Source organism: Atractosteus spatula, chromosome 4 (assembly GCF_055471065.1).
Source record: "Atractosteus spatula isolate fAtrSpa1 chromosome 4, fAtrSpa1.hap1, whole genome shotgun sequence".
In the NCBI taxonomy this organism is placed as follows: Eukaryota; Metazoa; Chordata; class Actinopteri; order Semionotiformes; family Lepisosteidae; genus Atractosteus; species Atractosteus spatula.
This window is the reverse complement of record NC_142709.1, coordinates 71,258,857-71,286,428: the sequence shown is the minus strand read 5'-3', so window position 1 is coordinate 71,286,428 and position 27,572 is coordinate 71,258,857. Positions and strand designations below refer to the sequence as shown.

Genomic DNA, 27,572 nt, shown 5'->3' with positions numbered 1-27,572 from the left:
TATACTGTCTTGTGCGTCGGTGAGCAAAACCGAAAACAAAAACTTAAAAAAAAACGAGGGAGAAGGCAGCACCTTGTGCTCAGAGCTAGAGCTAGAGCTAGAGCACGTGCTTTTTCCACTGCGTGATTTCACGTAGTGCCGAAAAACACACCAGCAAGTTGACAGAAAATGGCTGTCAAAGGAAGTGTTTCTCCGTGCTCTGGGCGAGTGCGATCGGATTTCGCCGCCGGGTCCCGCGCTCCGAAGGTGTTCGCACAAGGACAGCTCTGTCTGCCTCGCGCGCCGCAGGAGTGCAGAGCCGGGCAGCAAAGTTTAAATTAACACGGGGATCCGGAATGTGCTACGTGTTTCAGCCAGGTTCATCTCTCTCTCTCGTTTAACACTCAATTTTATATTACTGGCACATGTGCAGCTTGGTAGCCTGTTGTGCAGGCACATATTATTATTATTATTATTATTATTATTATTATTATTATTATTATTATTATTGCTATTGCTGCAATAGATTGCTGCAATAGTAACAGAAGTTGCAGTCCATGAGTGTGAGCCTAATTTAAGCAGACAACAGGTACTGTATGTGGAGAGTCTGCAATTCAGAGGGACAATAGATAGATGACCAAGAAAGTGACATATTAATATACCAGATTCTACAAGCATTTGTTTTGGAAAATTTTGGACTTTTGTATAACGTGTCAGCCCATGCTTGGAATCTCCTGTGCTTAAAACGGGTCTGTTTTGTCACAGGAGAATGAGGCTCATCGACCTGCTCCTTTGACAAGCCCTCATGCAGAGCCATGTGTCATAAGGAGAGGAGGCCATTCTGCCTACTTGGTACTTAGCTGGTACTGGCAAGGATCTGATCCAGCTGGTTTTTCATCCAGCCTTTAAATGCCTTCATTTATGGTTTCACATTTGTTTTTTTTTAGTCTTTCAAAATGTGGAGATAAAAATTCACACCCACCCCTAAAATCAGAGAAAGGTATTGCTAATCTTACATTGCCAGCATGAGAAAGCCTGCTGTTGCATGCCTGAATCAGGAGAAATGTGAGACAAAGCTGATGAGTGTATTCTGTGCAATTATTTGGGGTAGTTATCTTTTCTCTGGTTATGTGTTTGGCAGCATGACCAACAGCATGTAAAATCACCAGCTGTAGGCGCGCCTCTGTGCTGTAGGCTTTCCTGAGCGTGTACTGGGCATGTGCGTATCGCTGGGGGTAATATGGGCTACATTTTCTTCCAAACACCTTGCTCTGTTTATCCGCCCAAAAACCTGACCGTGGCGCTGACCTGCCGGGGGTTTATATAACGGTGGCGACTGTTTTCAGCGTGGTTAGTCTTTATTGTTCGGCTGGGGTGCCTTACTGCACCAGGGGCTGTTTAACACGCTGGAAGACAGCAGGCCTGGCACTTCCGCGCTTGTCCTAATGTGTTGTGGCCTGTAGGAGGGCCCTCGTCCTCCATTTTCCACTCAATTTCAGCGAAAGCTCCACTGCCAGTTCTGCCTGGCCTTTGGGGACAGAACCCTTCTCTAACAAGGGCATCGATGCATATAGAGAACCTCATTATTATTATTGACAGACAGCATTATAACTGTATTATTACTGGCTTTTCTGTTGTCCTACTTTAAATCAAAGGGAAGGAAAGCAAGATGCAAAAAGACGTAGAGCTTTAAGGGGAATCGTTCTGTGGCAGTCTCTAACTGGCTGGTGCCCTAAGCTCTGTTTGCTCAAGATGTAAAGGACATCTTGGCTGTCACTCTGACTGGTGCAGCGCTAATTGGCATCAGAGGAGCTCAGCGCAGTAGTTATGCTGGTATTCACTGTCAGCAATGTCTGAGTCCAGAAAGGTCTGCAGCCCTGCTTGCACATCATCGTCCCCTGTTAGTTTCCTAACTGAGGAAGATTATCTCCCCCGTGCTGACCAGTGGGCTGCACAGTACTGTAATGGCTACTTTCTTGGTTCCTATTACAGTTACCATCTTTCCCTGCATGGCTGTTTGAGTTTTGCAGTTCTAATATGCAAGAACTAGCCAAGCATTCTGTTACCACCTCGGACAAACAGATTTTATTATTCTGCACACATAAAGTTTTGGATTTTTTTTTAATGTATTCACTGCTTGAAATGACGAATTTCAAATCTATTGCTTACACAGTCTTCCTGCTGGCCAGGTTTGGTTTATTGTGCATTTGTCTGTATTAAAAAGAAAGGGCTAGGATGAAATGTTTTCTTGCTTCCTTGACTCATTCTGTGCCATCAATAATGCCCTCAAAATGAACCCATGAGTTTTCTAAGTCTTCCATTTAGCCCTTCTGCAATCGAACTTTCGTTCTTGAACAACATTTGCTTCATTAATACATATCCTGAATTTTGCAGATGTTCTAGAAGACTAGCAAAGAAGCAGACATGTTTACAGAATCCACAGAAAGACAAGAAATGTCTGTGTCGTTGAACGTGATGGGTCAAAGGTTAGGATTTATGATGAAGGAGTCCTTTAACATGCTGGAGCTCACTGTATGGCATTCACAGATATCAGCTAAAAGTTTGTGTGAAGGCCCTACCCTGTTAGAGTGGTGTTAGTGATACTAATACCAGAGCTCAGCAGAAATGACCCTTTGTGTTTCTGTTCAACTGGGCAGTCATTCAAAATATTGTTCAGAGACGGGTTTTCTGTAGGTTAAAGGGTAAAAATATAACACTGACACTTTATTTTGTGAAGTATTGGCAAGTCTGTAGTTATTTTGCATTTGCAGCTGACAGTTAAAGTGTTATGCACGTGCAGTTGGAAAACCAAAGCTATTTTCCTATAGACCCCAGTTCTTTTGAAGACTGGTTTGATTTTGCTCTACTCTCCCATGGAACACACACATTAACTATTAACACAATTCAGCAGGAACTGCCAGCGTTGTTACATTGTGTTTAACAGAAAATGCCCTCTTCCAGAATATGTCTTGATTCCTTGACTGGCGTCTTAAGTCTTGTTTGGCGCAGTTTGTGAAGAACATTATTCAATAAGTCATTAGTCGAATAGAATATGTGTATGGCATAGCAAAGCACAGTCTTAGCAAATATTAGAGTTCTCTGAAACATTGACACACTGTCAGAATTTACCCAGAGGTCACATTTCCAGAGATGGTATATAACAGCAGCCTGAAGTATCTCTAGAGTAGACTGTATGGCTTTGCTATTTTTCACATGCTCTTTGGCAGCTCAAGAACCATGAACTGGGCACCCGAGGGCTTCTGAAAATAAAATATCTGTTTCTCTTTTGATAGTTTTTCAATACAGTTCACCCACAAAGTCTGTCTTGAATAAATCAACCCATTAACTGCCTGGTTATAACTTTGCCTTGTGCTGTAGGTTTAACACATTGTTTAAGTGCACATTAGGTAGGTTCATCCATGCAACGCAGGTTCATCCACTGTGCGTCACTTTGTTCACTGGCATATTTGAAGTTCTCGGGCTCCCTTAGATATTGTCTGTGCTAGGCGTGATACCAGTGGTAGAGCATTTTACTATGGGGAGCGTTAAGGAGTTCCAGGTGCAAGGTGCTAATTGTATTGTTTTGGGATGTGGTCCATGAGTCCCAGTTTTGGGAAAATTATGACCCTGGACAATGTGACAATGTACCCCCACTGGTGTATATATTGTATGCATTTTACGCAGTGAAACAGGCTCTCGAGTTTGGCTTGCAATGCTAACTCCTGCAGTTTAATGGCCACATTCTCAAAAGGTTCTTAAGTGGTAAGACACATCTTTGCCATAGATTAGGAGCAGACCATAAAACACTGTATTCACAAACCATGACGAGAAGGGTCCTGCAATTGAAGACCATGTGGGGTTATACTTAAAAATAAGATGATTTGTTTATTGCAAAATGTTGAATTTGCAAAATATATACCAATATATTCAATTGATGTAGAAACTAGCACTAATGAGGCTATTGAGATGAATTCTTTGTATCCATAAAATGCAACTATACCTACATGCACGTTGGAATCTGATGGACAAGCTGGTATTATTATTATTTATGAGAAAAAGCTGGCTTGTAAAAGTGTTTTGCAACAGGACATGTAGCCTCCTGTACGGTGTAGTTTCCCTAAGACGTGCCTTATCTTCAGCCACTCCTTATCGTGATAGCTGTGCCTCTTCAGATAAGCAGCATCTTATACTGCTAACACTTTCCATTGAAAGTCTTAAATATAATTCACCTTTGTGAATACCACTTAAATCATGGGTAATATTACTTTTTTGACTTATGCTTTTATCTGAAGTGGCTTGGTACAGTAAACAGATGCAATCTGAGTCTAGTGCCTTAGTCAAGGGTATAACAGCAGTGCTCCACCTGGGATATGAACACACAACATCCCTCTTGTGAACCCAGAGCCTGGCCCACTCTTCTATAGCACAACCCTATAAAGCCTCTGCTGTGGAAATGTATTAACAAACATCTAATTTTGACCTTTGAGAATCATTTGTGATTGGGGCCCATATAGTCTTAAACTGGGGGTGAACCCAACACCAGGGCTGTCTGGTATCTGGGTCTTGGAGGACATGCAATGACAGATACAGATGATACCCTGGGAATACAGAAGATGATGCATATTTTAAATGACAAAGCTTTGCACAAATGCAGTGCAGGGCTAGATAAGACTCACCAGGACGATGCTGTCTTTGCGTCCTCTTTCAGAGGATTCATAAAAAAGACTTAGATTGGAATAACAGCTGGAGAGAAATATGCTTCACACACACTTGGACTTGCAGCAGTCACCTTTGTCAGGCCTTCGTGAAACAGAGACACATTAAGCAGCAGTATCTCATGCAGAGCAAGCAGAGCAGAACTAACGAAGCTGGGTTACGATCTGTACCCTTGAGCAAAAGATGCAGCCTGTTGCTCTCCTTGTTTTTCTCGTAATTTCTAAAGGGTACCAGTGGTTTCACACTTTAAAAGAGGTAACAATCTTCACAGGACTTCTTTATACATAATTTTTCACCTTTTCTGCCCCTGGAACTCTAAAATGCAAGTGGTACCATTGTGCACTTGTGTGTGTAGACACTGTGTTGCATGAAGGCACAATAACAGCATTTCATTTCGGTTATGAGTTGTAGCAGTAACTAAAATAACAATTTGATTTATGTAGTGAACACAAGGAATAATAATCTAAAACAGATCATGCATATCATTTTTTTTCTTTCTCTCTAGCAGAACTGTTCAAGTTTGTCTATTTTTTGTCCAAACATATGGTATTGCATCTGATGTGTGGTTGGCCTTTAAGTGATTGTGTAAGTATCTTATGTTCCCTTTCTGAGGTGCTCATCATTAGCTAATATTTCTAGACTAAATGGACTAATGGCATCTATACTGTACCTTGAGAAACCTGAGGTTTGTCGTCCTGCCACTATAGTCTACAAATTTTACAATATACTGAACCAGTACGAAGCTGGGTTTTCTGTCCACCAGCTGAGACTGTCTAGTTCAAACAATATGTAAATGGAATCAAGTACCAGTTACTGTGTTTTCCCCCTCTATGGTATCATTTGGACACCTCTCGTAACATCCAAAGTTGCCCATTTTATTTTTAAAATACATCTCATCACTGGTATTTCACTTTGTTAGTGTAGCTAGTTCCCAGTTCCCAAATCCTGACTGGTTTGAATCTTAGGTTATCCCACATGGTTTGGGTGTTCCACAGGGCTCTGAGCTGGGACCTTTGCTGATTTTTTTATTAAGTGAAAATATTAATCATCATGGAATTGCTAAGATGGTGAAAATCAGATTTACTAGCAGACTAAACAACATACTACTGGGTTTTCCGCTGTTTACAGGTATCTGTTTAAAACTGACAAGTCATGAAGTTAATGCAATATAACTTCCCTAAACAAAAATGTAACATGACTGAGGTTATGCTGATGGGCTCCTAATGTCACCTTGGCAAAGATGCTGGCTTTGGCGCCGTTGATGGTGCTGAAATTAAGCTCTTGACAGAAGTTAGAAACATTGTACTATATGTTAGGAATGTCACAAGAGCACCTTTTTTCCACTTGCCTAACTACATTGCTTGAGGCCTGTGCTTTGTCTGTCTGTATTTTATCACAATTATGCTTATGGAACACTTTACTTTCTGGGATGTCTGCTAAGGTACTAACTGTGCTTCAGTATGTCCAGAATTGCTCATGTGCAAACTAACACCCATCTGCATCCGTATTCCAATCTTGTCCTCTGTCACCTGCACTGGCTTCCTGTGACATTTACAGTGGAATTAAAGGTTCTCCTGCTCGTGTATATTGAACTGAACAGTCCAGCTCCAGGTGATCTTAAGGATTTAGTGTGTGAGTATAGCCCATCACTTAATCAGATACCTGCTGATTCAGGCCTGCTTACTCCTGCCGAAGACCAGGTTCCACACTGTGGGTGAAAGCACCTCACTGTCCATTAAATCCATTAGAGACTCTGTGACTATGGAGATTTTCAGAACTCCATTAAAGACCTACAGTATCATAGCTTGTAATCTAAAATTTAGTTGAACTCGGTTTTATTGGATAAGTATATTATCTGTGTGCTACTGTGCAATACATTGCATTTTGCACAGTGCTTGGCATACAAATGCTGATGATGTTATGTTGGTGAAGAATAATTAGTGATTGTATTTGCCCTTTCAGAAGTTACAAATGAGCAGTTCTTCAATACCACCATGTACGGAGTATAACAGTGCACTTAGCTCATCTATGCAAAACAAATATTTTGCCTGAAGCCAAAATCATTACAAAATCATCCATTTTGTACCTCAGACTTTCAAAGCAAATCTGCAGTGTTAGCAATAAAGAAAGAATTCCAGTGTGGGGCCATTTCCAGTTCCCATGAAATGATTCTAATGATGTACTGCAAGTTAGTCATTTTGCACCGTAGTTGTATAGGATCAACATCCAGCTTCGTATCGATGCTATCTGTATCAACTAGCAAATAATTTTTTTTAGCATTGACAGTGAAAAACGATTTGGCTAAAGAAAATGGCAAAGAGCGTATTTTTTTCTTTTTGAATTTGTTTTAAGTGAATCCAACTAAGGCTTGTGCAAACTGAATTCCACTGCGTGTCTCAGCACCGTTCACCACAGTACCTGTCTATCTGCAGCATGCTTAGTAGAGGCAGTGGTTGCACGGAAAAACAGTAGCTGTGTTGAAGCAGCTATAAGGGTTTAGTTAACATGTGTTCATGAATCATCCTGCTTGCTGTATTGCGAGGTATTAAAGCAAATACCATTTCATCAGGGAATTAGAATGCTGCCCTGTTTTTATTAAAAACAATAAGTAACCTAGGAAAAATTCACAGACCAGACAGTGATTGCACACTCAGTTATTTATAAACTATATTTCATCTTGGTGCAGTTGGATCTGGTTGATTTTTAAAAGCTCATTTATAAATTCCTGTTTCAGTATGACCTCATGTCACATGTGCACTTAAGTGAGTAACCAAATATGGACTGAATTACTTTTTCTTCTTCCTAAAAACATGTTAATTTACAGGAAATTATGTATAGTGCTAGTAGTGTCTTCTCTCACCCTATACTACCTCCTTTGACAAAGTATCTACTGTAAATACTGTAGGACTTAACACCAGAGTGCCACTTCTAGCATATGGAAGAATTTCTACATGTCTAACAGTATTAATATATTTATATTTACAGCACATATATTTAGTTTTAATCAAGATGTATATTCATGGCTTTTGGAGGGTGTTTCATGAAAGATCTAAATTGTCGATGAAGTATATCTGATTGGTACTAATGGAAAAACAGAATTTTATTTCTTCTTGAGATCTCTGGAATCTGTGGAAGGTAAAATGAAGGCCAGGTTTGGTTGACTGCAGTTGGCAACGAAAAGCCCTAAACTTAAAACACATACTGCTACTGGTAAAAAATAGGCTTGTAATAAAAATGTGCGGTACCTTTCATTTTTCAATATTCCATCCATTCATTTTGTGAAAGTGACTAATTCCTCATAGGGGTTATGGCAAACCCAGGGCCCATCCCAGAAGCACAAAGTCTCAGTGGGGAAGTGCACAGATAAACAGGATGCCGGTCCACTCATGAGCCCACACACACACACACACACACGCACACACACGTACAGGGACAGTTTAGAGACACCTGTGGAGCTAGACTGCATGTCTTTGGAAGACGGGAGAAAACCAAAGTGCCTGAAGAAAACCCACGTGCACATGTAGCAGGGAGTGTGAGTTACAGGACATTCGTGTGAGCTTGTGTGTGGGAAAGCCACCATCCTGTTTCAAGGCCAGGCCAACGGGCCTGTGTGCTGAGCCAAAGAAGCCATTAGAATTCTGGATAGGTGGCCATGATCATATTTATCTTGTGATATTATTGTAGTAAGTCAGCTTAGGGGAATTAATTGCTGTTCCTTTGTTTGCTGTTATGTATTATTGATTATCAATCTGTACATGAAGGGATCAAAGTAATTAAGAGATCTTAAACAATTTTTAGTCAGGACATGGCATGATCTATATTCAGTTTTCCTTTCTCTTTCCTTGGGACCAGTGGCTACAGGTACAGGACAGACCCCTGTCTTGTTTTCACTATGTGCAGATCTCTTGTATGAAAAATGTTATTTAACAGTGAGCACATATAGTAGGAAGGATCACAAATGAGAGGAGACCATTGGGAGCCTGGGCTGTCTCCTGGACTCCTGATATGATATCAGAGGGAAGCCATCAGCTGAAGACAGCCTGCACCTGTGCATTTCCTGGCATTGGAGTGGCTGCCATTGGCGTGACTGACATCAGTACGTGTAGAAACAAGCACGTATCGACACTCCTCTGCTTCCACGGCCTTCCTGTCGTTCTTATTTTCATAATATCCCTCTCTGATATCCTTTCTAATAGCACTTTTACATACATTACAAAGTGTGTTTTTTCAAATTCTGAATATGCGTACAGTGTACTGTATATCTATACATATATATCTGAAGTGCATATATTTATCCTGTAAAAAAGAACACATAAATATATTCCAGATACCACTTTGGTTTTTTTTACAAGATATACATGTTGTATATACATATACAAACCACTTTGTGCTTGAATTAACATATCTATCACGCGATACCTCCCCTTAAAATACCGTGGATGTAATTACAATTAAATCCGTTTTTAGTCAGTATGGATAAAAATAACTTAATCCTCTTAAACATTGTCAGAGCTGTTGAAGGTCTGCAGCATCCCATGTCTTTAATTTCCTTGAATTGATAGCGGTTTTACAGTAATGACCACTCGGCCATTGCTGAAAAGACTGCAGACTGCAACTTACTATGCTTAAGCTGTGGCGTACAGATTTAAAAGTAGGTAAAACGGGTGTTTCAGGAACTTTAAAAGCTGTTTCATTCAGAGAGGGAAGGCAATGCATGCATTGACAAAAAAACCAAACAAATTGTAAACAGTGCTTTTTTAACTAAATCGGGGACTAAAAAGTATCTATTTGACTTGGTGTTAAATTACACCGAGCCAGACAAGACACCCACTCCGTATTACAAATAATGATCAGGTTTATTTGTAGGGGCTCTGGCTTCAGGATGTCTGAGTACTGTTCAGTACTGGGATGGCAGTCCTCTAGCTAAGCCCGGTGGCTGTTGTAAATGGCGCTTTTCCTGCAGGACCAGATGTTTCCAGTCCACTGCCTCAGTACCGTGACTGGGAGCTCCGTGTTGTAGAAGGTGTCGTCTTTAAGATGAGCCCTTGAACCGAAGTCCTGACTCCATGGTTGTTAAAGATCCCATGGCGCCGTTCCATACGAGTAGAGGTGTTCTGTTTTGGGCTTGCAGAGCCCTCAGGCAATTGCTGAAGCAGCTTCTTCCAAGCCCCCTGATCTGCTGTGTATTGGGGCTGCTGGTACAGTATGGCTGTGTATCACCCGCTTAGGGGGTTAATGAAGTGGGACCCCTCCTTTATGTGAAGCACTTTTGGATCTTATGTGAAGAAGAGTGCTGTATGATCTCAGGAATGTATGATTAATGAATTGATCATTAGCCAGGTCAATAGGCAAACAGTTGAACCGCTAGTTGTGTTAAGGTTCTGCAGTGGAGTGGATTGAAAGGGTCACACATGGGACAGCTCTGATGTATTACATGGGCCAGACCTTCAGTATACAGTGTAGGTGGTTCCAGTCCCCTCTAAGTAATCAAGACAGTGCCGTTGTGACAGGAGTCCATGAGGTAGTTCCTGAAGCAGACGTCCTGACCATACTGTGGCAGTGAGGCAGCTTCGCTGACCGTAACCCAGAAAGTGGACGTGCACACAGACCGGAGAGCGCCGTCTTCCTTCACAGAGAGCTCATTGCCTGGTCAGAGGACTCAGACATTGAGCTGCTGTGTCATGTCTGTTAAGTGCAAAGGAACCAGTCTTTCAGCGACTTTTCTCCAAACATTTTTGAGTAATTAGAAATAAAAGCAGAATCCCTACATTTAAGTGCATCTCCAGGGTGAAGAGAGGAGAATGCCATGTTACTGTATGTGTCAGAAGAGTTACTGTGCGAGGCACTAACCGTCGTTTTTTGTGTTCCCTGGATCTGGGCCGAGTTACTCTTCTCCAGCAGCATCATGAGTGCTGTTGTCAAAATCAAGACCTACAGGATGGGAAATGTGACACCAGATGATGTCAGGCTCATTTTTATTTTTCATAAACTCTAATCCAGTGAGTCAAACTCTGTTCCCCAAATGAAGCAGATGTAACAGCTAATCCAGGAAGTGAGAGTTTAAGAATAGTTGCGAATGACCCATTCGACCCGTCCAGCCTTTCTGTTTGTCAGTATCTAATTGATCTAGGGCCAGGGCATCAGCCTTAACAACAAGGCTGGACAGCTGTTCCACACTCCCACAACCCTTTGGGTAAAGAATTACCTCGGGCTCTTGGTTTTAACTGCACTTCTACGTAGTTTCCTCTGGCTCACGGGTTTCACTGCCCATTCTGAAGACATCTGCTGGTTAAGGATTAAGGATGTGGCCTAACATGGTCTCCATGGTCAAGACTGAAACGGTTCAGTGTCAGCGTCGGACATTTCTTTTAAGTTCCAGAATGTATCCAGTTACTCTTCTCTGGACTGATTCCAAAGCAGCAATATCTTTTCTAGGGTGTTTTGACTACAAATGAGCACAATTTTTCGAAATGAGGCCTTACAAGTGCATTATTCCATTTAAACAGAATGTCCCTTGATTTATATTCTATGGTCTTACCTTTATAGCCTCACACTTTGTTTACCTTTTTGTTTCACTTCCACAAATTGTCTAAAAGCACCACATTACCCTGTACTTTGAAGACTTCAGGGATTGTAGAGCATCTGTCTTAGTAAGAACAAGGCCTTGCAGAAAAGGTTTGGACCAGGTACAGTATAAGTATAGGTGTAGGTATTGGTGTAAGAGAAGGCATTGATATAGGTATCTGCAATGTAATAAAAGCACAGGCATTGGTACAGACACTTGTACAGGGATGAGAATAGGTTTAGCTATTAGAATAAGTATAAACAGATGTATGGACATAGGCAACCTGAGAAACTCAGCTGCCAGATGAAAGGCAGCAACTTTCTTGCCTCCTCTGCCCAGCCGTGTAAAGGCGGTTGGGACAGCTTAAAGAATTCAGTTTGCGAGAAGATAACTCATTGACAGTCATTCTGAGGAATTAAAAAAAACAACAACATAATGATAAAATAAAAACCTGTATGCATGACTATAGCAGTTAATCTGAAAGTACAGATAATGGGCCTTTTACACGTGACTTTTTGCAAATGTACAATAGTTCAGCTGGATTTAGACCTGTTAGTTTTGTTTAAAGAAAGATCGATAACAAACATGTGAAACGGGCAGAAATGGGGCATGTAAATTCATATTTCTAATTGCCATTCTTGGCATTAACTTGCCTTATTCAGCGCCAAAACTTTCTTAATGCATTACTGCTTTAGAGAAGCATTTTATTACCAGTTGATTATATTACAGCTGGTGTAGGTTTGCGGTTTCACATTTCCCCATTTGAGTCCTGCATTATAAATAGGATATGATTAGGGAATAACCAAGGGTCTCATAATTCACGTTCTTTTACATATCTTTTTATAGAATGATTTCTGAGACCTGTGATTGAAATCAATATAGCAATATAATTTTCCTGGTTCGTCACATAATTTTGAAATAAAATCCAGTCAATTTGCATTTGTGTCCCCTCAAAATCAATGTTATAGTGAACATTTACTGCCACGTGTTGAACAAAATTTTTCTCTTTGCATTTCAAAGGATGTACAGTATTGATTGATTGGTTGATTGGATGGTTGGTTGATTGATTTGACAGGTTAATTATCAATCCTTGCTGCCTAGGCCATTCTAGAAACAACTTCAAAATCTGATGTTGTATAGAAACAAAAAATAAATATGGAAGAGCTGCTTTTTTGTGGCTTTTATTTTCATGCCTTTTTTCTTGTATTTTATTATTTTTTTACGATTTCCCACTACAAAAATGTGTTTCTCATCCAAGAACTTTGCTCAGCTCCTGTGAGGCCAGCATTTGGCCAGGGAGCCAGGAGAAAAGGTCCAAAGGCCAGTGAAATATGAGGAAAATAGCTCTTCTGTTGTCTCAAAGCCCAGCTCAGAACTCTGGATTTTCAAAGCTGAAAAGTGGTGCTTATGCTTCTAGTGTTATTCAGTGATATCATTTACTTCAGTAGAGAAAAAGCACCACAAGACAAACAACATTTTATATTGATTTCTAACTTTTGTATTGTTTCCTAAGGAGTTGATATACATATATAAACAAAGCAGTTTGCTTTTTGTCTTTCTAGTACCCTCTCTCTTCCCGTTTGAAATTTCATTTAAACATGCTCGTAGTGTGAGCCTGTAGTTGATGCTGCACAAGTATGCACCTCATGCTTCGTTTCTAGTAAAGTTACATCAGTAAACACTTCAGCTCTCTTCAATTGCAGCAGAACTGCAGTGCAATTAATAATCATAATAGGTCTTTTCTTTTCTATCTGAGGCTGCGTATATTCACAATGACAAACAAGAGACTGTTTTAATTGCACCTGACGAGATAATATCATGTTAAGTCAGCAATAATAACAGGGAGGATGCCCTCCTTTTGCAGAAACCAATGGGTCCATTGAAAAACAAATGAATATGCAAATATCGTAGTCAGTTACAGCTTGGGTTGACCTAACATTTCCCTGGCACCTCTAAACATATTCATTAACCGGGTATAAAACACCCTGGAGTCATGTGCTATAAACTCTTGGCTTGGCAACGTGCTATTATTCTCCTTCTGTCTGCCAGTGATGTGAGACATTTTTTCATTTCAGTCCATTATACTCGCCATCGACATGTCATATCTGAAATGTTGTGAAGGATTCTGACCACCTTTCACCTCTTGTTTTCACTCAGACTCTTAAGCTTTCTGTAAAGACGAGATATTCTTGAATTGATGGCTCCCTTCTAAGCCATAAAAAACTTAACCCCCTTTTAGCTTATGATTCTGACAGTTTGTCTTGATAACGTTGTTGCTCTCTGTTACATATCACTGCCTGTAGGCATTAGTTATGATGTCCCGGGAGTTCTGATGTAGAGAGATTCATTCTAACAATTTGCATTTCCTTGCAGCATGAACTTCCTCACAGGTCTGCTAATGGCTGATTTTTCTGAGGGGTTATTGATTTGGATGCTGTGAAAGTGGTGCACTGCACAACATTTCAGGAGTTGAGGAATTAGGACCGTGACCTTACTTTTAAGAAAGAGACTGGGTTTGTTTTGTGGTGGGACACAGTTTCATGTTTTGCATTCTCTGAAGAGTAAATGCCGGGTTTCAAAATCATCCATTCCAGTGATGGGTGGACTTCTAAGGTCGTCGGATCAATAAGCATCTTAATACCAAACAAGCCGGATAGAAGATGAAACGTCTTCTTGGCTGAAACCTTTCTCTTGCTCTTCTGGGTCATTTAATTGGACTCATGGAACTGTCTCTCTGAGCTTCACTAGGAAGCCTGGAGCTTTTGTGTCCTCCTTTGTTGTTTGTTTTTGGAAAAGTAATTCTGTACAATGAACAGATACAGATGTGTTTTTCTATATGTATATGTATTGGAGCCCTGGTAGCTCAGATGGCAAGGGTGTCTGGCTCCTACCTGAAGGTCCTGGGTTCAATCCCAGGTAGGGACATGCGATGGAGCTTGCTCTAATTCCTTCCAGACAGCTCCCAGGTCCACTCAGCCTGCTTTCCAAGTGAGTACCAGGGGGTTAATCCTTCTGGGGGTAATAGGCTGTCTGGCCCATGATGCTGACCACATCACCTCCACCTCCAGTCGCAGGTGGTTGAAGAAAAATGGTGGCCCTTGCCCCCCATTCTCCCATGGGCCTTTATGGCCTGAAAAGGGGACCTACCTACCCATATGTATGTGTATTTCTATATGCATATAGAAATTAATATTTCTATATGTGTTTTCCTTTTGAACATCTAAGATATGTTTGGAAGTCAACCCCTATTTCATTTCAAGTCCAGGTGGTGATAGAATTTGAGGTCAGTCGCTAGGATAAGTCAAGAGCCCTGTCTTTGTGGAACTGTGAGTTGTGCAAGAATTATTGGAACAGTTGTCGTCTTTACTTTTGCCGTACTCTGTTCCTTGCAAATGGACTGAGATCACTTGGTGTCTCTGTGTGGCTTTCACTCGTGAGATCATTGAAGATCGAAGTGGGGCTCTTGCCAGTTAGTGAAAACAAATGCTAGTTTTTCTTCTTGCACCCTTCAGTGCATTTAATTTTTTTCCAGGATATAATTGCATTTCTTATTTCTTTGCATCATGCCCTACTACTGTTTAGTCTGTATTCTGACCTGTGCAAAAACAGTTAGATCCATTCTTGGTGTGTCGGTGAGGGGGTTCTCCAGACATCCTAGAAATTTTGGTACAAGTGAAGTCATATGCAACTGACCTGTTTCGTTATTTTCCTCTTCACGATTTGTGGATGCAGAATTTTCTGTTCCCTAGGAGCACTGAGAATGTATTCACATGATGAAAGCTGCAGGTCATTGAATGATTAGTCTAGTAGGCGGTTGGACTTAAAAGCTGGAAAAGGGGGCAACTGCTGTTTATGATCTACTGCATTAGCCAGGGCTGAGAATAGGTTTTTGTAATTGAACGAAAGAATTAAATGAACATTTCTGCTGGCATGTCATCTGTTTTACTGATGTAAACAACAGACAATGTAAATGTAATTAAAAAAGGGTCTTAAATCGAAACTACTAACTGTATCACATTAGAGATTTATAAAAGAGACTCGCAGTCATGCCTTCTATAGCTAAGTGCAGTGAATATTGACCTGCAGGGAAATAAACGTTGCTGTCAAACAATCATCATCTGCTGAGAGGTGCGATTCTGAGATTATAGCTTGACAACAAGCTGCGTTAAGCTTTTAGTCCCGATTAATTAACTAATTTCCATTCCTACAGCTCCTACCAGTCAGCCGTGGTTGGCCAGTGTAGAAGTTCAGTCAACAGCCATGGGGTGGCTGAAAATAGAACGCCTTTGCAATTAGTGCTGATCAATAAAGCTGTAGAGAAAAGGGTGGAACAGGGACAGTTGTTTGCTCAAAACAAGGTCTTTAGCGTTTTTGGTTAAAAAACATGCAGCCAATACATCTACAGTATTCCAAAGGAGAGGTGCACTGTACTTTAATTACTATAAAGGCTAAAACAAATAAGTAAAGTACTATAATTACTAACACAAATCATCACAAGTGCATCACCTTTGAATGCTATGCATTCTGATAGTATATTGGAGTTAATGTACTTCTGCAAATTTCTATAGCTGAACTACAGGTTTTATTTTCTGTGGGACAGACAACAGCTTTGTGCAGCTAAATGTGATTATACTGTCTCCTTACTGGGGGTGGGCATACACACCCTCAGGCTCAGTCTGCTAAATATTCATGGAGGAGAATATTTTTCTCCCCCTGCGTGATTGAAATATGTATAGAGGTGTGAAAAAATAACAATGTTCCCGTCAGACGCAAATTGCATTGTACAAGCTGGAGCAATCCTTGCTTTATAGAATCAGACACATTTAAATGACCTCTCTGCTTCTCTGATTCTTGTAAGGTAACCTCTGTCATATTGTGAATCAGGAGGTGAGAAGGTGAGGAGTCTGAGCTGCTCTTCTGTTTGCTGGAGAAAACGTTGACTGAAACTGTGCAGGTTGCCTTTAATATGAAAGAGCCTAATAAGCCATATCTGTTATGCAGCTGCTAATTTATTTCACATACTGTCCCTCACAAGCCAGCGAAAGGACAGCATCTGGTGCCAGTAAAGAAAGCTATCGATGCCTTCGAGAGCTCTCTCTGCACGTCTGAAATGAAAGCAATTTGAAGCTGTTTGCGGATTTGTATTGGTTCCTTTGTTCGTCTCTTCACTTATTTGTTTTCCTTGTCTCCTCAGGGCCGCTGCTCACGAGAAAACTGCAAATATCTGCACCCTCCTCCTCACTTAAAAACACAGCTGGAGATAAATGGACGCAATAACCTGATCCAGCAGAAAAACATGGCCATGCTAGCCCAGCAGATGCAGCTGGCCAACGCCATGATGCCTGGTACACAGCTACAACCTATGGTAAGCGAGCCTTTCAGATGCTGATCAGACAAAACTGGTGACCCAGACGCAAACTCTAAATGTGGTCCAGGGACTTTTTTTCTTTTCTTTGTGGGGGGGGGGGGGTAGGGGGGACAGACTAGCGTGGACACCTGATCGGATGGGTCAGATGTCCGACAGATGCTGGCGTTTCACTGGAGCACAGTGAGGAGCTGTAACAGTGAGGAATTGTGACCGGGCTGTTCTAACATTTGACCAAACGTCTGTAGGGTTGATATGAAGTTTCAAAAACAAATTCCCTCTCTCTTTTATTTGTCGGATTAACAAATCTGCCGAGCTTCAGCTGCTAAGCTTGGCTAACATTCCTTAATACGGTCGAGCTGAAAAGGATCCCATTTGGCCATTTTGAGGTGCTGATTCTTAAAATAAGTCAGTAATTAATAATGCAGGCTGTAAAAGTGTTTATGATTTTTACATCACGAGCATTATGGGGGCACAAACATTGACTTTTAAATGTTTAACATTTTCCTACATTGTTAAAATGTAGCATAAAAGATACAACATTTCATGCTATATTCAACAGTATTTATATGACAATATATTCAAAGTCTGAAGAGGCTGAGGAAATGTTCAGAATTGTACTAATATGTGCAGTAAGGTCCATTCCTTTAATAAGAAGAGAAAACAATAGATGAAAGTAAAGTAAAATTAAATTAAATAATTTGTTCCAGCATTGCAATAACATATGAACATATGAAATAGCGGTTACCCCATGAAGATCTAGAACTTCCATCTTTCGCATGGAAAAGTAATTAATGTGTCAACAGATCAACTACTGTCATATTTAGGATACTTGCATTCCTTAGTGCTTTCTGTATGCATTTTCCAAATTGGATAAATATTAGCGAAATCATAGACTGGCCAAATAAATTTCTCTGTTGATGTTGTTTCAGATACATGTAGCTTATTTAAATGATGCATTTTAAAGGAATGGTCGTATTATGAGAGTTAGAGATTTATAAACTCTTAGATCTTCAGCTGTTAAACATGGGGAGGTATTTTTGGTTGCCTGTTAGAAATACAGGACCTGTAGATGAGTAGTGGTTCTGAGACAGAGCGTTGGTTGTATGCCTGCGCTGTTTTGGAGCAGCCCTGTATGCCAGCCCATTGCATGCTGTGTGCTGTAAGATGATCCGGGTGTCTGGGACAGCTCTGGGAAGAATCCCAGCCTGGCTCATTGGCTCGGTGTCTGGAGGCTGGGAGAGAGCTAGTGGGTGCAGTGTCAGAGCTTGGGTCCTCTCAGGACTCTGGGACAGAGATGGAAAGTAGTTGCGCTGATAATCACCGAGGGTTTCAGCCAAAGAAAAGTGATGCTTTCTCATGTGTACTCCCACAGATGTAGGGCTCTGTTATCTATAGCTCTGCAGCATTTTCTTTTTCTGTCCAAAGACTGTTCCCAGTTCCTCCATTTATCAGACATAAGAAAGTATTTGCTCATACACAAAAAGCCTTTAGTAGTTGCACATGTGATTAAATATGATTTGTATGCATTTTGGACAATGTTCTGCATGCGGTGATAAATGTTTTTATTAATGTAGGCCAGAGGCTTATATATAAATTTTAATTAATATAAATATTAATACAGTGTGTTAGAAGGTATATATCACTCTCTCTGCTGAGGGAGCATATCTCCTCTCCGTCTGAACCCTCTGTCCATCCTCTGCTTTTGAACTGGTGTGTAGTCCTGCAGGACACAGCATTCATTTTCTCTGCGTTAGATCTCCAGGTGAAATCCAAGGTAGGGTCCAAGTGTCAGGGCTTGCTCCTCTAAATAAAAACCTGAGCATGCCTTCTTTCATACCTGTAAAAGAAGCTTTTGCTAATGCTTTACAAGGCCGGGTAAGATTAACTGCAGCACAAAGCAATTTAAATGGAAAGCTAAGCAAAAAAAAAAATATTCGCCTTGTTTAGCAGATTTCAAACATACGTTAGATTTCTCCATGATGCATGTAAAGATTTTCTTCTCATTGTGCCAAAAAAGACAGCATTCTTTTACTCTCTCACTCTCCTGCTCTATTTCTCTTCAGGGGGAGGGAGAAGGTAATGTTTCTGCAGGAGCAGTCAAGCTTCTTATCTTGTCTGAGACAGAATAAGTGAAAGCTAAATGTTTGAAGGAGATGTACTTTAGAGGGAGTAACGAAAGCTTTGAAAAGTGATATGTAATGGATCTTAAAATTACATTCAAGTCCTATACTAAATCACAAGGAGAGTGGAATGAAAAATAGCAAAGAAGAAAGAAAACCATTTTTTTTAGTGTGGGAGCTTATTTTAATTTCATGCATGATTTATCATTGAAGATGATCTAATTAGTTCACATTAATATCTGAGGCTCCTAGATACTTGAAATTAAAAAGACAAAGTTAATTGTAATCCCATCACTAGAGGTTAAAATTGGCACTATCCTAAAAAGCCACAAGCTACCCAGTGCATTATCGCTCTTGCAATTTATTATCCTGCATCTGTCTTAACTGGAATGCCCGTGGAAACGCTTAAATGTTAGTCTTTTCAGAGCTGCTTTTCAAAAGCAGAACTTTTTTTCAAAAAATATTTTTGTCCTGCCGGTAGCCTTCTCGATTTCAGAACGATCACCGACCTTCGATTAAATGTTGACGCGTGTTTTAAAAATGAAGAGGCCTGAAGAGACTGCTGACAGCATGCAGCATGCGCTGTAAAAAAATCAAAGCACCTACAAGTTATCCTTCGCTTTCCTGGCATTAGAGACTTGATGAGGTCAAGGACAGGGTGATACTGTCTTATTTTAACCGGTGACTGGAATAATATTGCTGCCCTTTGTAATGTTTTATTCCCAGTTACAAAGCTCATAGAACAGAGCCTGTTGCTTGGTACAGGTCACTAACAGTTGGGTGCTGACCCCATGCTTTCCCCAGCTTGTTGGTTCTCAAGGTTTGCTTCACCTGCTGATAGCCGAGCTTTTCTCATAGCACAGAAAGTGGAAGTGGAAGAAGTGGTCGTCCTTGAAGCACTTTCTTTGCAGCTGGGGGACGGGGGGCCTGTGGTGTGGGAAAGTGCGGGTTAAGTATTCGGCCTAAATCGCGCGCCTCCTGCTCAGTAGCGCCCCCTGCTGTCTTGTCTTGCAGCCAATGTTCTCTGTCACGCCAAGCCTAGCCACCAATGCTACAGCAGCTGCAGCCTTCAACCCCTACCTGGGGCCCGTGTCTCCCGGCCTGGTCCCTGCGGAAATTCTGCCCAGCGCCCCGGTCCTGGTCACGGGCAACCACGGCGTCCCCGTGCCTTCTGCGGCCGCCGCGGCTGCGCAGAAGCTCATGAGGACCGACAGGCTGGAGGTAAGGCGGCTTCATCGCGATGACTTTCTCCTCCTCCTCCTCCTCGTCCGCAGGTCTGGGGTGACCGGTGGTCAATCTCAATCCCAGGGCCCCAGCTGCTTCGATTCTCGGGCGCTTGGTGTCGAGGGGGCGCAGCTAATTGCAAGCTCCTTCTCTGCCACTGGGGGGGGCAGCACTGCAGCTTCAGTCGCAGGGGAGGCACTCTGCTTCACGGCCGCCTGGCTGTGTTCATGGCCTCCCTCCGCGTAATTGCAGGCGGCTCTGCTGCGCCCCTGCCTGGTTCGATCACGGTCGTTCGTGGGCCCAGAGCAAACACAGTGCCCCTCCCTGCCACTTTTCTGAAGGCTTCTGCTTCATGTGTGTGAGATGGCAGCGAGCTCAGAGCGGGGCTCTGCCCTGGCCTGGGTTTGAAGGGGGTGTGGCATCACTTCCGCGACTCGCTCGGTATGCCTGTTACACGTGGAGGAGGAGGAGGAAAGGAGGCACAAACAGCAGAAATGACCTGAAAGTGCAGCAGTGCTGATATGTTCAAATGCAATCAAACATCCTGTTGTCTTTTTGGAATATGCTGTGATGTAAGAGTGTGTCTTGACAGTTGCACTTCCCATAATCTTGAACTTGAAGCCTTCCTACGGATGGGTTCGACAGAAAGTTCAGCTTGGATTATTTATTGTATTTCAAGTAGCATCTTCAGTGATTCAATTAATGACTCATCTTCAGCGCACGTGAATAGATAAAGATGTATGTGGTCAGGAGTGTGCTGTAAATGAAGTCATAAATCATTTCTGTAAATGAAGACATAAATAAGACAGCATAACGTTGCCGTAAGTATATATTATATGTACATGTACAAACATACAAAATATGTACAAAAATATATCATGTAGAATGTGCAAACCCTGCTACTTTTTAAAGGCTTCTGCTCTGTGTTTCTGCTACACAGAAATCTGTTGACTTGATCAAAAATGTTCAAGGTGCTGTTCTGGTCATCTGCTTCAAGGCATCAGTACATTAGAAAGTCAGTTATTTCCATTCTGAATAAGTACATGTATCGCTGGCAACTGCACAATTGAGAAATCGTTAAAAAATAAGCTATACAGTGGTCTGCATCTTTAACCAATTAAGGTAGTAGACACTGGCCCAGTATTTGAGAAAGCATGTAGTACTTGAGGAAAATGTGAATCAATCATCAGAAGCTAAACGGGAAGAAAATCAATAGCAAACTAACTTATTATCGAAGGCACAGGGCTTGGCTGGCATTAAGTCTCTTACAGTATCATTGATACTGTGCTGGAAATAGCGGTTTTACTCTAAGTAAGCTGTCTATTCACCCCTGCAAAACAGACTTCAAAACGGTCTAGAAAAGCAGTCGGTAGTAGGTTTTGCTAACACTTGTGGGTGGCTTTCTTTTTTCGCTTGCAGAATCTGTCATCCTGTTCATTCCTAAAATGAGAAAACTGGTGCAGTTGATCCACATTAGAAGTTCTAAATGACCATTCTAAATCAACATCCTGTCGAGTAGGTCAAAGTCAATGCAAGACTTTGTTTGCAGAACTAAAATTAAGCCTCGGTTCCCTTTTGAAATAGATTTTGAAATGCAGAACTGAATATGCAGTGAATTTACTACTTTTCTTAGTTTTGTTTTGCATTTTGGAGTCACAAATGTGACTCATTCATTAAGTTTGAACTTAATGTGTAAGGCTTGAAAAATGTATTCCATATGGCTCCTGTTCATAGGCACTGAAAGGCACAATGAGGCAAATACAAGGTACAATTTCTAATTTGTAAAAATATTACCTTTTCTACAAATTCCACCCCTTTTCATTTCTCATTCCTTTATGTTTATGCTTGTCTCAAATGCATGAAAATTCAGAAAATATTTTCTATTAGAACATTCCTCACTGCCTGTCACTGAGGCCTGCCTGCAGCAGAGGATCTCAGATTTATTAATACATTACACGGCTCAGTGTGATTTTTTTAAAGGAATAAATATTGTATTTCGTTCAAAGGTTTATTGACTACAGTATTTGGTCTTCCTACAGAAGCAGTCAAATATTACACAGTGCCAAGACCTCCTTTGAACAACAGAAAAGGAGTGCCCTCTAGTGGTCACTAGGAAGTAAAACCTATTTAAATTCAGTTGTACACTGAGGGAATAAAGTCATGATAAAGTCAAGATACCAGCAATTTATACCACACTATTTACAAATAGCTATATACATAATTATATATAACATTTTATCTTCCTGCAATACAACTTCTAATGATGCTGAATTGGCATTTGTAATCATCTTCCTACATCATGTCTTTAAATAGTGCTTTATGTTATGACAAAGCACTTATGCCATGTCATTGCCACTTTCATGTGTCCTGTATTTGCGTTTATTCTAATGCACAGCAGAAACATGACGCTCAGATCTAATGTATTTAATCAAATATGGTAAGTGTAGATAGCACACAAACTCTGAAAATGGGAACAGAAATACTGATCAAAGAAACGTGATAAGTTTTCACTAGGAAGCGTGACACACTGTCAAATTGAGAACATGTTAGTCCCAGGTGACTCACCCCTGGGCATTAACACGGACAGTGTTGCATTACAGTCCAGTTCAGCGCTGGACGGACAGACAGACTCTTTCTAGTCAGGTGCAGTCAGCTGGGGAGGCTTAGCCAGTTGTAACTGGCTCCTGTTGATATCAGCCATGGCGTGATGTCGACATTATTGTCTTGAGGTTTACAAGCTTTAACCCTAGCACTGTCCAGTCTCGCATTGTCCTAGTGGAAAACCGCAACTTCAGGCCTGGCTACGGGAAGACTTTGTTAATGTACGGCAGAGTAGTAAGGTTGACCCAAACTGCACAAAAGGTATAGTTGTGTGACAGTTTCCCTTAAATCATCATACTTTTTTCTGAAGCCCATTCATGGAGTTTATGGAGGACAGGATTCATATACTAATGCAGAGTGGTTTTAGCATCAATAAATAAAGAAATGTGCCCAATGAGCTATTAGTATAAAACATAAATTGTTGCATTTTATTAGTGCATCAGAGTATCTTCTCGGTTAATCATATGGCTAAACAGGTCAAGCAATTCAAGGATGATGAGTGCTAATTATCTCATTAAATTGCCTTTATTCCATTTCTTCTAATATCATTCTTCTCATCTTCTAATCTCTTCTGACAAAATGAATAGGAAAAAAAAGTAACTTCATCAGCAGTAGAATGAGGCTCCATATTGAGCAGCAGCCCCACGTAAAATAAGATTTTACATTGAGGCATCCGCCGAGGGGTGTGGATACATTTGGTATAGTGCCGTGCTAGTAGGGCTTTAAGACTGCATTGGAGTGTAATAACATGTGCTGGAATGAAAACAGTTGCTGTCAGATGTTCTTGTCAGATTTTGTCTCCGTTAGGAAATGTGCTATGGATGTGTGAGTTCTCATTCATAGATGAGGAACAAGTAAAAATTCATTCCACACTGGGAAATAAAGGAGAAGCACGGCGTTTCGACAGATGAGTCTTCTTCTGTGGGTTTCTCCTTTCTCCCTTTCAGTCTGGAGTTGACTGGTGCTTGTGCCTTTGCAGCCAGCGCACACTGGCACAGCTGCCCGCTCGAACCTCTCACTTCCGGATGATGTAAATGTGTTACGTGTGAAAGTAGCGGCTGATCGCCATGGTCCTGTGTGAAGTTTTATCTGCGTTCCCAGTCGTGCTGCAGGGGGAGTTCCTTCTTCTCCTTGAGCTGTAGTTGGGCTGGGCGGCCGCCGCAAGCTGAGCGACAGTGCCGCTGTATCCCTGCAGCCTCAGGACACATGAGGACACGTCGGTTTCTTGCCCGCTCACCGGGGGGGGTTTCATTTTGCAGGTGTGCCGGGAGTACCAGCGCGGCAATTGCACAAGAGGGGAAAACGACTGCCGCTTCGCCCACCCCTCTGACAGCGCCATGATCGATACCAATGACAACACGGTCACGGTGTGCATGGACTACATCAAGGGGCGGTGCTCCCGGGAGAAGTGCAAGTACTTCCACCCGCCGGCGCACCTGCAGGCCAAGATCAAGGCCGCCCAGCACCAGGTCAACCAGGCCGCCGCGGCCCAGGCCGCCACCGCCGCTGCCATGGTAGGTGCCAGCGCCCCTGCGGCCTCCCCTGCAGACGCCCCTTTCGTCTTTCTCTGTGCCTCCCAGTGCAGCTCTGCCGGGACGACCTAGTCCTTAAGGAACGGCGAGCAGAAACAGCACTGGACGTAGAGCTCTGCGAGGTGGCCCTACTTTTACTGTAGAGATTCTTTAGGGTTTCGCATCACCAGGCAGCGCCTGCAGCATGATTGCGTTACGAGATTAGGACGGCATTCTTCTTTGCGTTTGAACCAGTGCCTTCCTTCTCCCTGTGCTCAGCTCTTTGTAATGTTATAAGTCTCCTTCACACAGCCGCCTAACTTGATCAGTAGGTAGAAGGTCATGTTAGCACTGTTTTGTGATATGTGTAGCTCCAGCTAGCTGAAGAACCGAGTCAGTGTTTTGTTGCTTAAACCCGATAACCCTACAACTGTTGAGCAAAAACCAAAGAAAAAAACAGCATAGGCAAAATCTGTTTCATTAGATTTACCTTGTTTGTAATTAACTACAGGTCTTTAGTCTTACAATAACAACAGTAGTGCCTTTATTGTGCATGCTTAGTCTTGTTATTCGTTGTATATTGCATTCCGATGATTTGTTTTTTATTTGTTTTTTTCTCACCTACCCAAAATGCACTGCTGCCCCCATGATGCACCTCTGCTTGCTGTTTATGTTAATGCGCTTGAACCCCATTGGCCCATTGCCATCATGTGCTCGCTGCCTGCTAATTAAGACTCAGTCGGCTGTCAAATCACTGAAGCGACCCCTCGAGGCAACCTTTGACCTGGTACTATGACCTTTCACCTTTTAGCTTGGCATGTAGCTTTATTGTAGATACAAGTTTTGACTAAAACATTGTTCAATTAATTACTATTGTTATTTTTTGTTGCAAATATTTCATTCATGGTGATAAATTGATTGTGGCATTTTCAGAGTAAATTAAATTTTTTGGATTTTTGTAATTTCATATTAAAATATCAACTTAATAAATTGAACAGATTTTTTTGTAAATTTAACCACATTCAGTTCATCACCTGTAGACTTTTCTAACTAAATATGGAGAGGGTTCTTTAAACTGTATTTATAGTATCTGTATCTGTGTGGTTGGCATGGCTCTAGTTAAAAAGTATTTAAATGTTTAGTATTTAAATATCTTGCATGTATTGTTTCCAGTTTTGCATGTCTAATTTGGGGGTTAAAAGTCTGGGGTTTAATGTGTTATATTCCTGTTGGATCTTTATAAATCACTTGCTAGAGTAAGAATTAACTTGGCTTTCACTGTTGATTCTCATGGAGCTAGCAGTGCAGCTTTCTGTTTTAATATCATTTTTGTTACCATAGGGCTGTTGCTTTGTATTATTTAAACATGAAGATGCTTTTTAACATACAGCTCCAATTTTTGTATTAATTTCTATGTTAGAGAAATGCTTGCTTTGTTCAGCGTTATTATTATTATTATTATTATTATTGTTGTTTTATTATTGTTGTTGTTGTTGTTGTTTTAGTTAGTAGAGATGTCTTGCTTTTTTAAGTAGTTCAGTCTGCTGCTTGCTTGCTGGTTGCTAGAGAAGGTGATGGGAGACTGTTTTTGTCCTCTACTGATAACTGTTTATTTTCTTTCTTTTTATTTTCATTCTGCTCCTTTTCCCCCTCCTTTCTTTCTGTTGCACATCCTCGTTTGCAGGGAATACCGCCCGGTGTGCTCCCTCCATTACCAAAGAGACCCGCTCTTGAAAAAACCAATGGTGCCGCCACTGTCTTTAATACTGGTGTTTTCCAATACCAACAGGCTCTTGCTAACATGCAGTTTCAGCAACAAACCGCATTTATCCCATCAGGTAGGAGCGTCTGCTTACTGTGAGAGCCTCCGTAGACAAGCAAGGCCAGATGATTTCATATAGCACTTACAAATTAACACTTGTTTGTCTTTATTTGATAACCCCCTTACATACAGTTTCGGGTGTTCATTGACATGAACTTACAAGAATACCATTTTCCTCCTTACTTTTTACAACAGCAGAGAATCGGGAGAACAGTCATGAACTTTCGTAGGAAATCTCTTTTCTTTGTGGGATAGTTATTGGGTGCTCAGAGTCTCATTCATTGTTAAATCTGGAATCCTAATGGTTAAAAATCAAGTCCAAGATTACTGTTTTCTAATGGAATTTGAGATGGCCTGTTCTCCTTTCTTTGGGCTCCTTTGCTTATAGCTTTCTTCACTGAAATGGTTTGATTAAGCATGATTGCTGCTGGTCCCTTTTAAAAGCACAACCAAGGTTAACTGTTGTCCTTGACATCAGTTTGTAAAGCTTTCTGTGATATCGAGGTTAGTTTTGATCAAACCTCCCTGACAGTTTATTGGATATTGTAAAGGACATTCTAAAAATAAAATTATATTGATTGCAGGGAACATTATACAGTTTGCTCAGGGCATTGTGGGATTGTAGATTCACTGCAATGTATAACTTAAAATTAAACAAGCAGCCTTGCTGTTTTTTATTTAGTGTTGCCCGTTTTTGTAGCTTTTGTTCAGAAATCATGAATTGTTTTTTTTAATATCTTATTTACATCAAGAGTGCATCTCAGACAACATCTCAGTTGTTTTAAAAATAAAAGTCTGAAAGTGATGTATCAGCGCCAGTTTAGTGTGGCCACACAGATTTAAGTGATAGCAGATGATGGTAAAAACGTCATATTTTTAACTGCTGCTACATTTATCCTTTGGTAACCGTAACTATTTGATATGATGTGGTCAAAAGACCACATATTTCAATAATAACCAGGCTTTTCACAGTTACTGCACCTAACTAAATAAGTAAAATGGAGCTGTTATTCCAATCTGTTATTTTATTACTGCAACGAAACGGGATTTTGAGCAACCAGAACACACACTCTGATCACTTTTCCAAACTTAGATTCCCCTAGGGCAATATGGAGGCATGACAGTGAGCACCGGCCGACAGATCTGTCTGTGTGGAGCTTGCATGTTGTGCTCTAAACGTGCCTGTTTTTTTTTCTGGGTGCTCCTAGTGGCAGGTTTGACAGTGATAGCTTTACTTGATGACTCTGAATTGAGCTGTTAACCACAGCCAAGGGGCGGACTGGTGTCCCATTCAGTTGGAGAGCACTCATTAGTTACTTTGCGCCTTGCACTCCTGGGATAGCCTGTAGAGTGTCGCGATCCTTCCCAGTACAGATACTCTGAATAGAATGGGACCGGATAGATTCCTCCTTTAATTTGTTTGATGGCTTTTCAGATCGGGTGTGTCCTTCAGCAATCATTGTCAGTGTTATTTTTTTTATTTTGCGCCCTCTGAAATGTCACTGCAGCTTTAAGATTCATGTGCTTCACATTCCTCTGCAGTTTTGTATGTGCTAACAGATCCTGTACTGAGATCTGAGTATCCACCTGGACTATCCTGGCTGAATGCACAGCATGCTTAAAGAGTCTTTTTTTTCCCACTCGTGTAAGGATGGTATTAGCAGTG

At 41.3% G+C, this 27,572-nt stretch overlaps 1 protein-coding gene across 15 annotated transcripts in view; it reads left to right on the top strand.

Moving 5' to 3' along the window:
• The window catches only part of mbnl1 (muscleblind-like splicing regulator 1), a 79,865-nt gene that overhangs the window by 42,952 nt on the left and 9,341 nt on the right, over positions 1 to 27,572 (top strand). For 6 of the 15 annotated variants that reach the window (XM_088912686.1, XM_088912682.1, XM_088912693.1 and 3 more), the window contains exons 3-7: positions 16,455 to 16,625; positions 19,763 to 19,969; positions 23,833 to 24,087; positions 24,818 to 24,871; positions 25,769 to 25,922. In XM_088912686.1, the coding sequence (XP_088768812.1) occupies positions 16,455 to 16,625; positions 19,763 to 19,969; positions 23,833 to 24,087; positions 24,818 to 24,871; positions 25,769 to 25,922 (841 nt within the window). The remainder of the gene's footprint in view (positions 1 to 16,454; positions 16,626 to 19,762; positions 19,970 to 23,832; positions 24,088 to 24,817; positions 24,872 to 25,768; positions 25,923 to 27,572) is intronic. The other 9 variants (XM_088912689.1, XM_088912695.1, XM_088912688.1 and 6 more) reach the window with 2 other exon arrangements.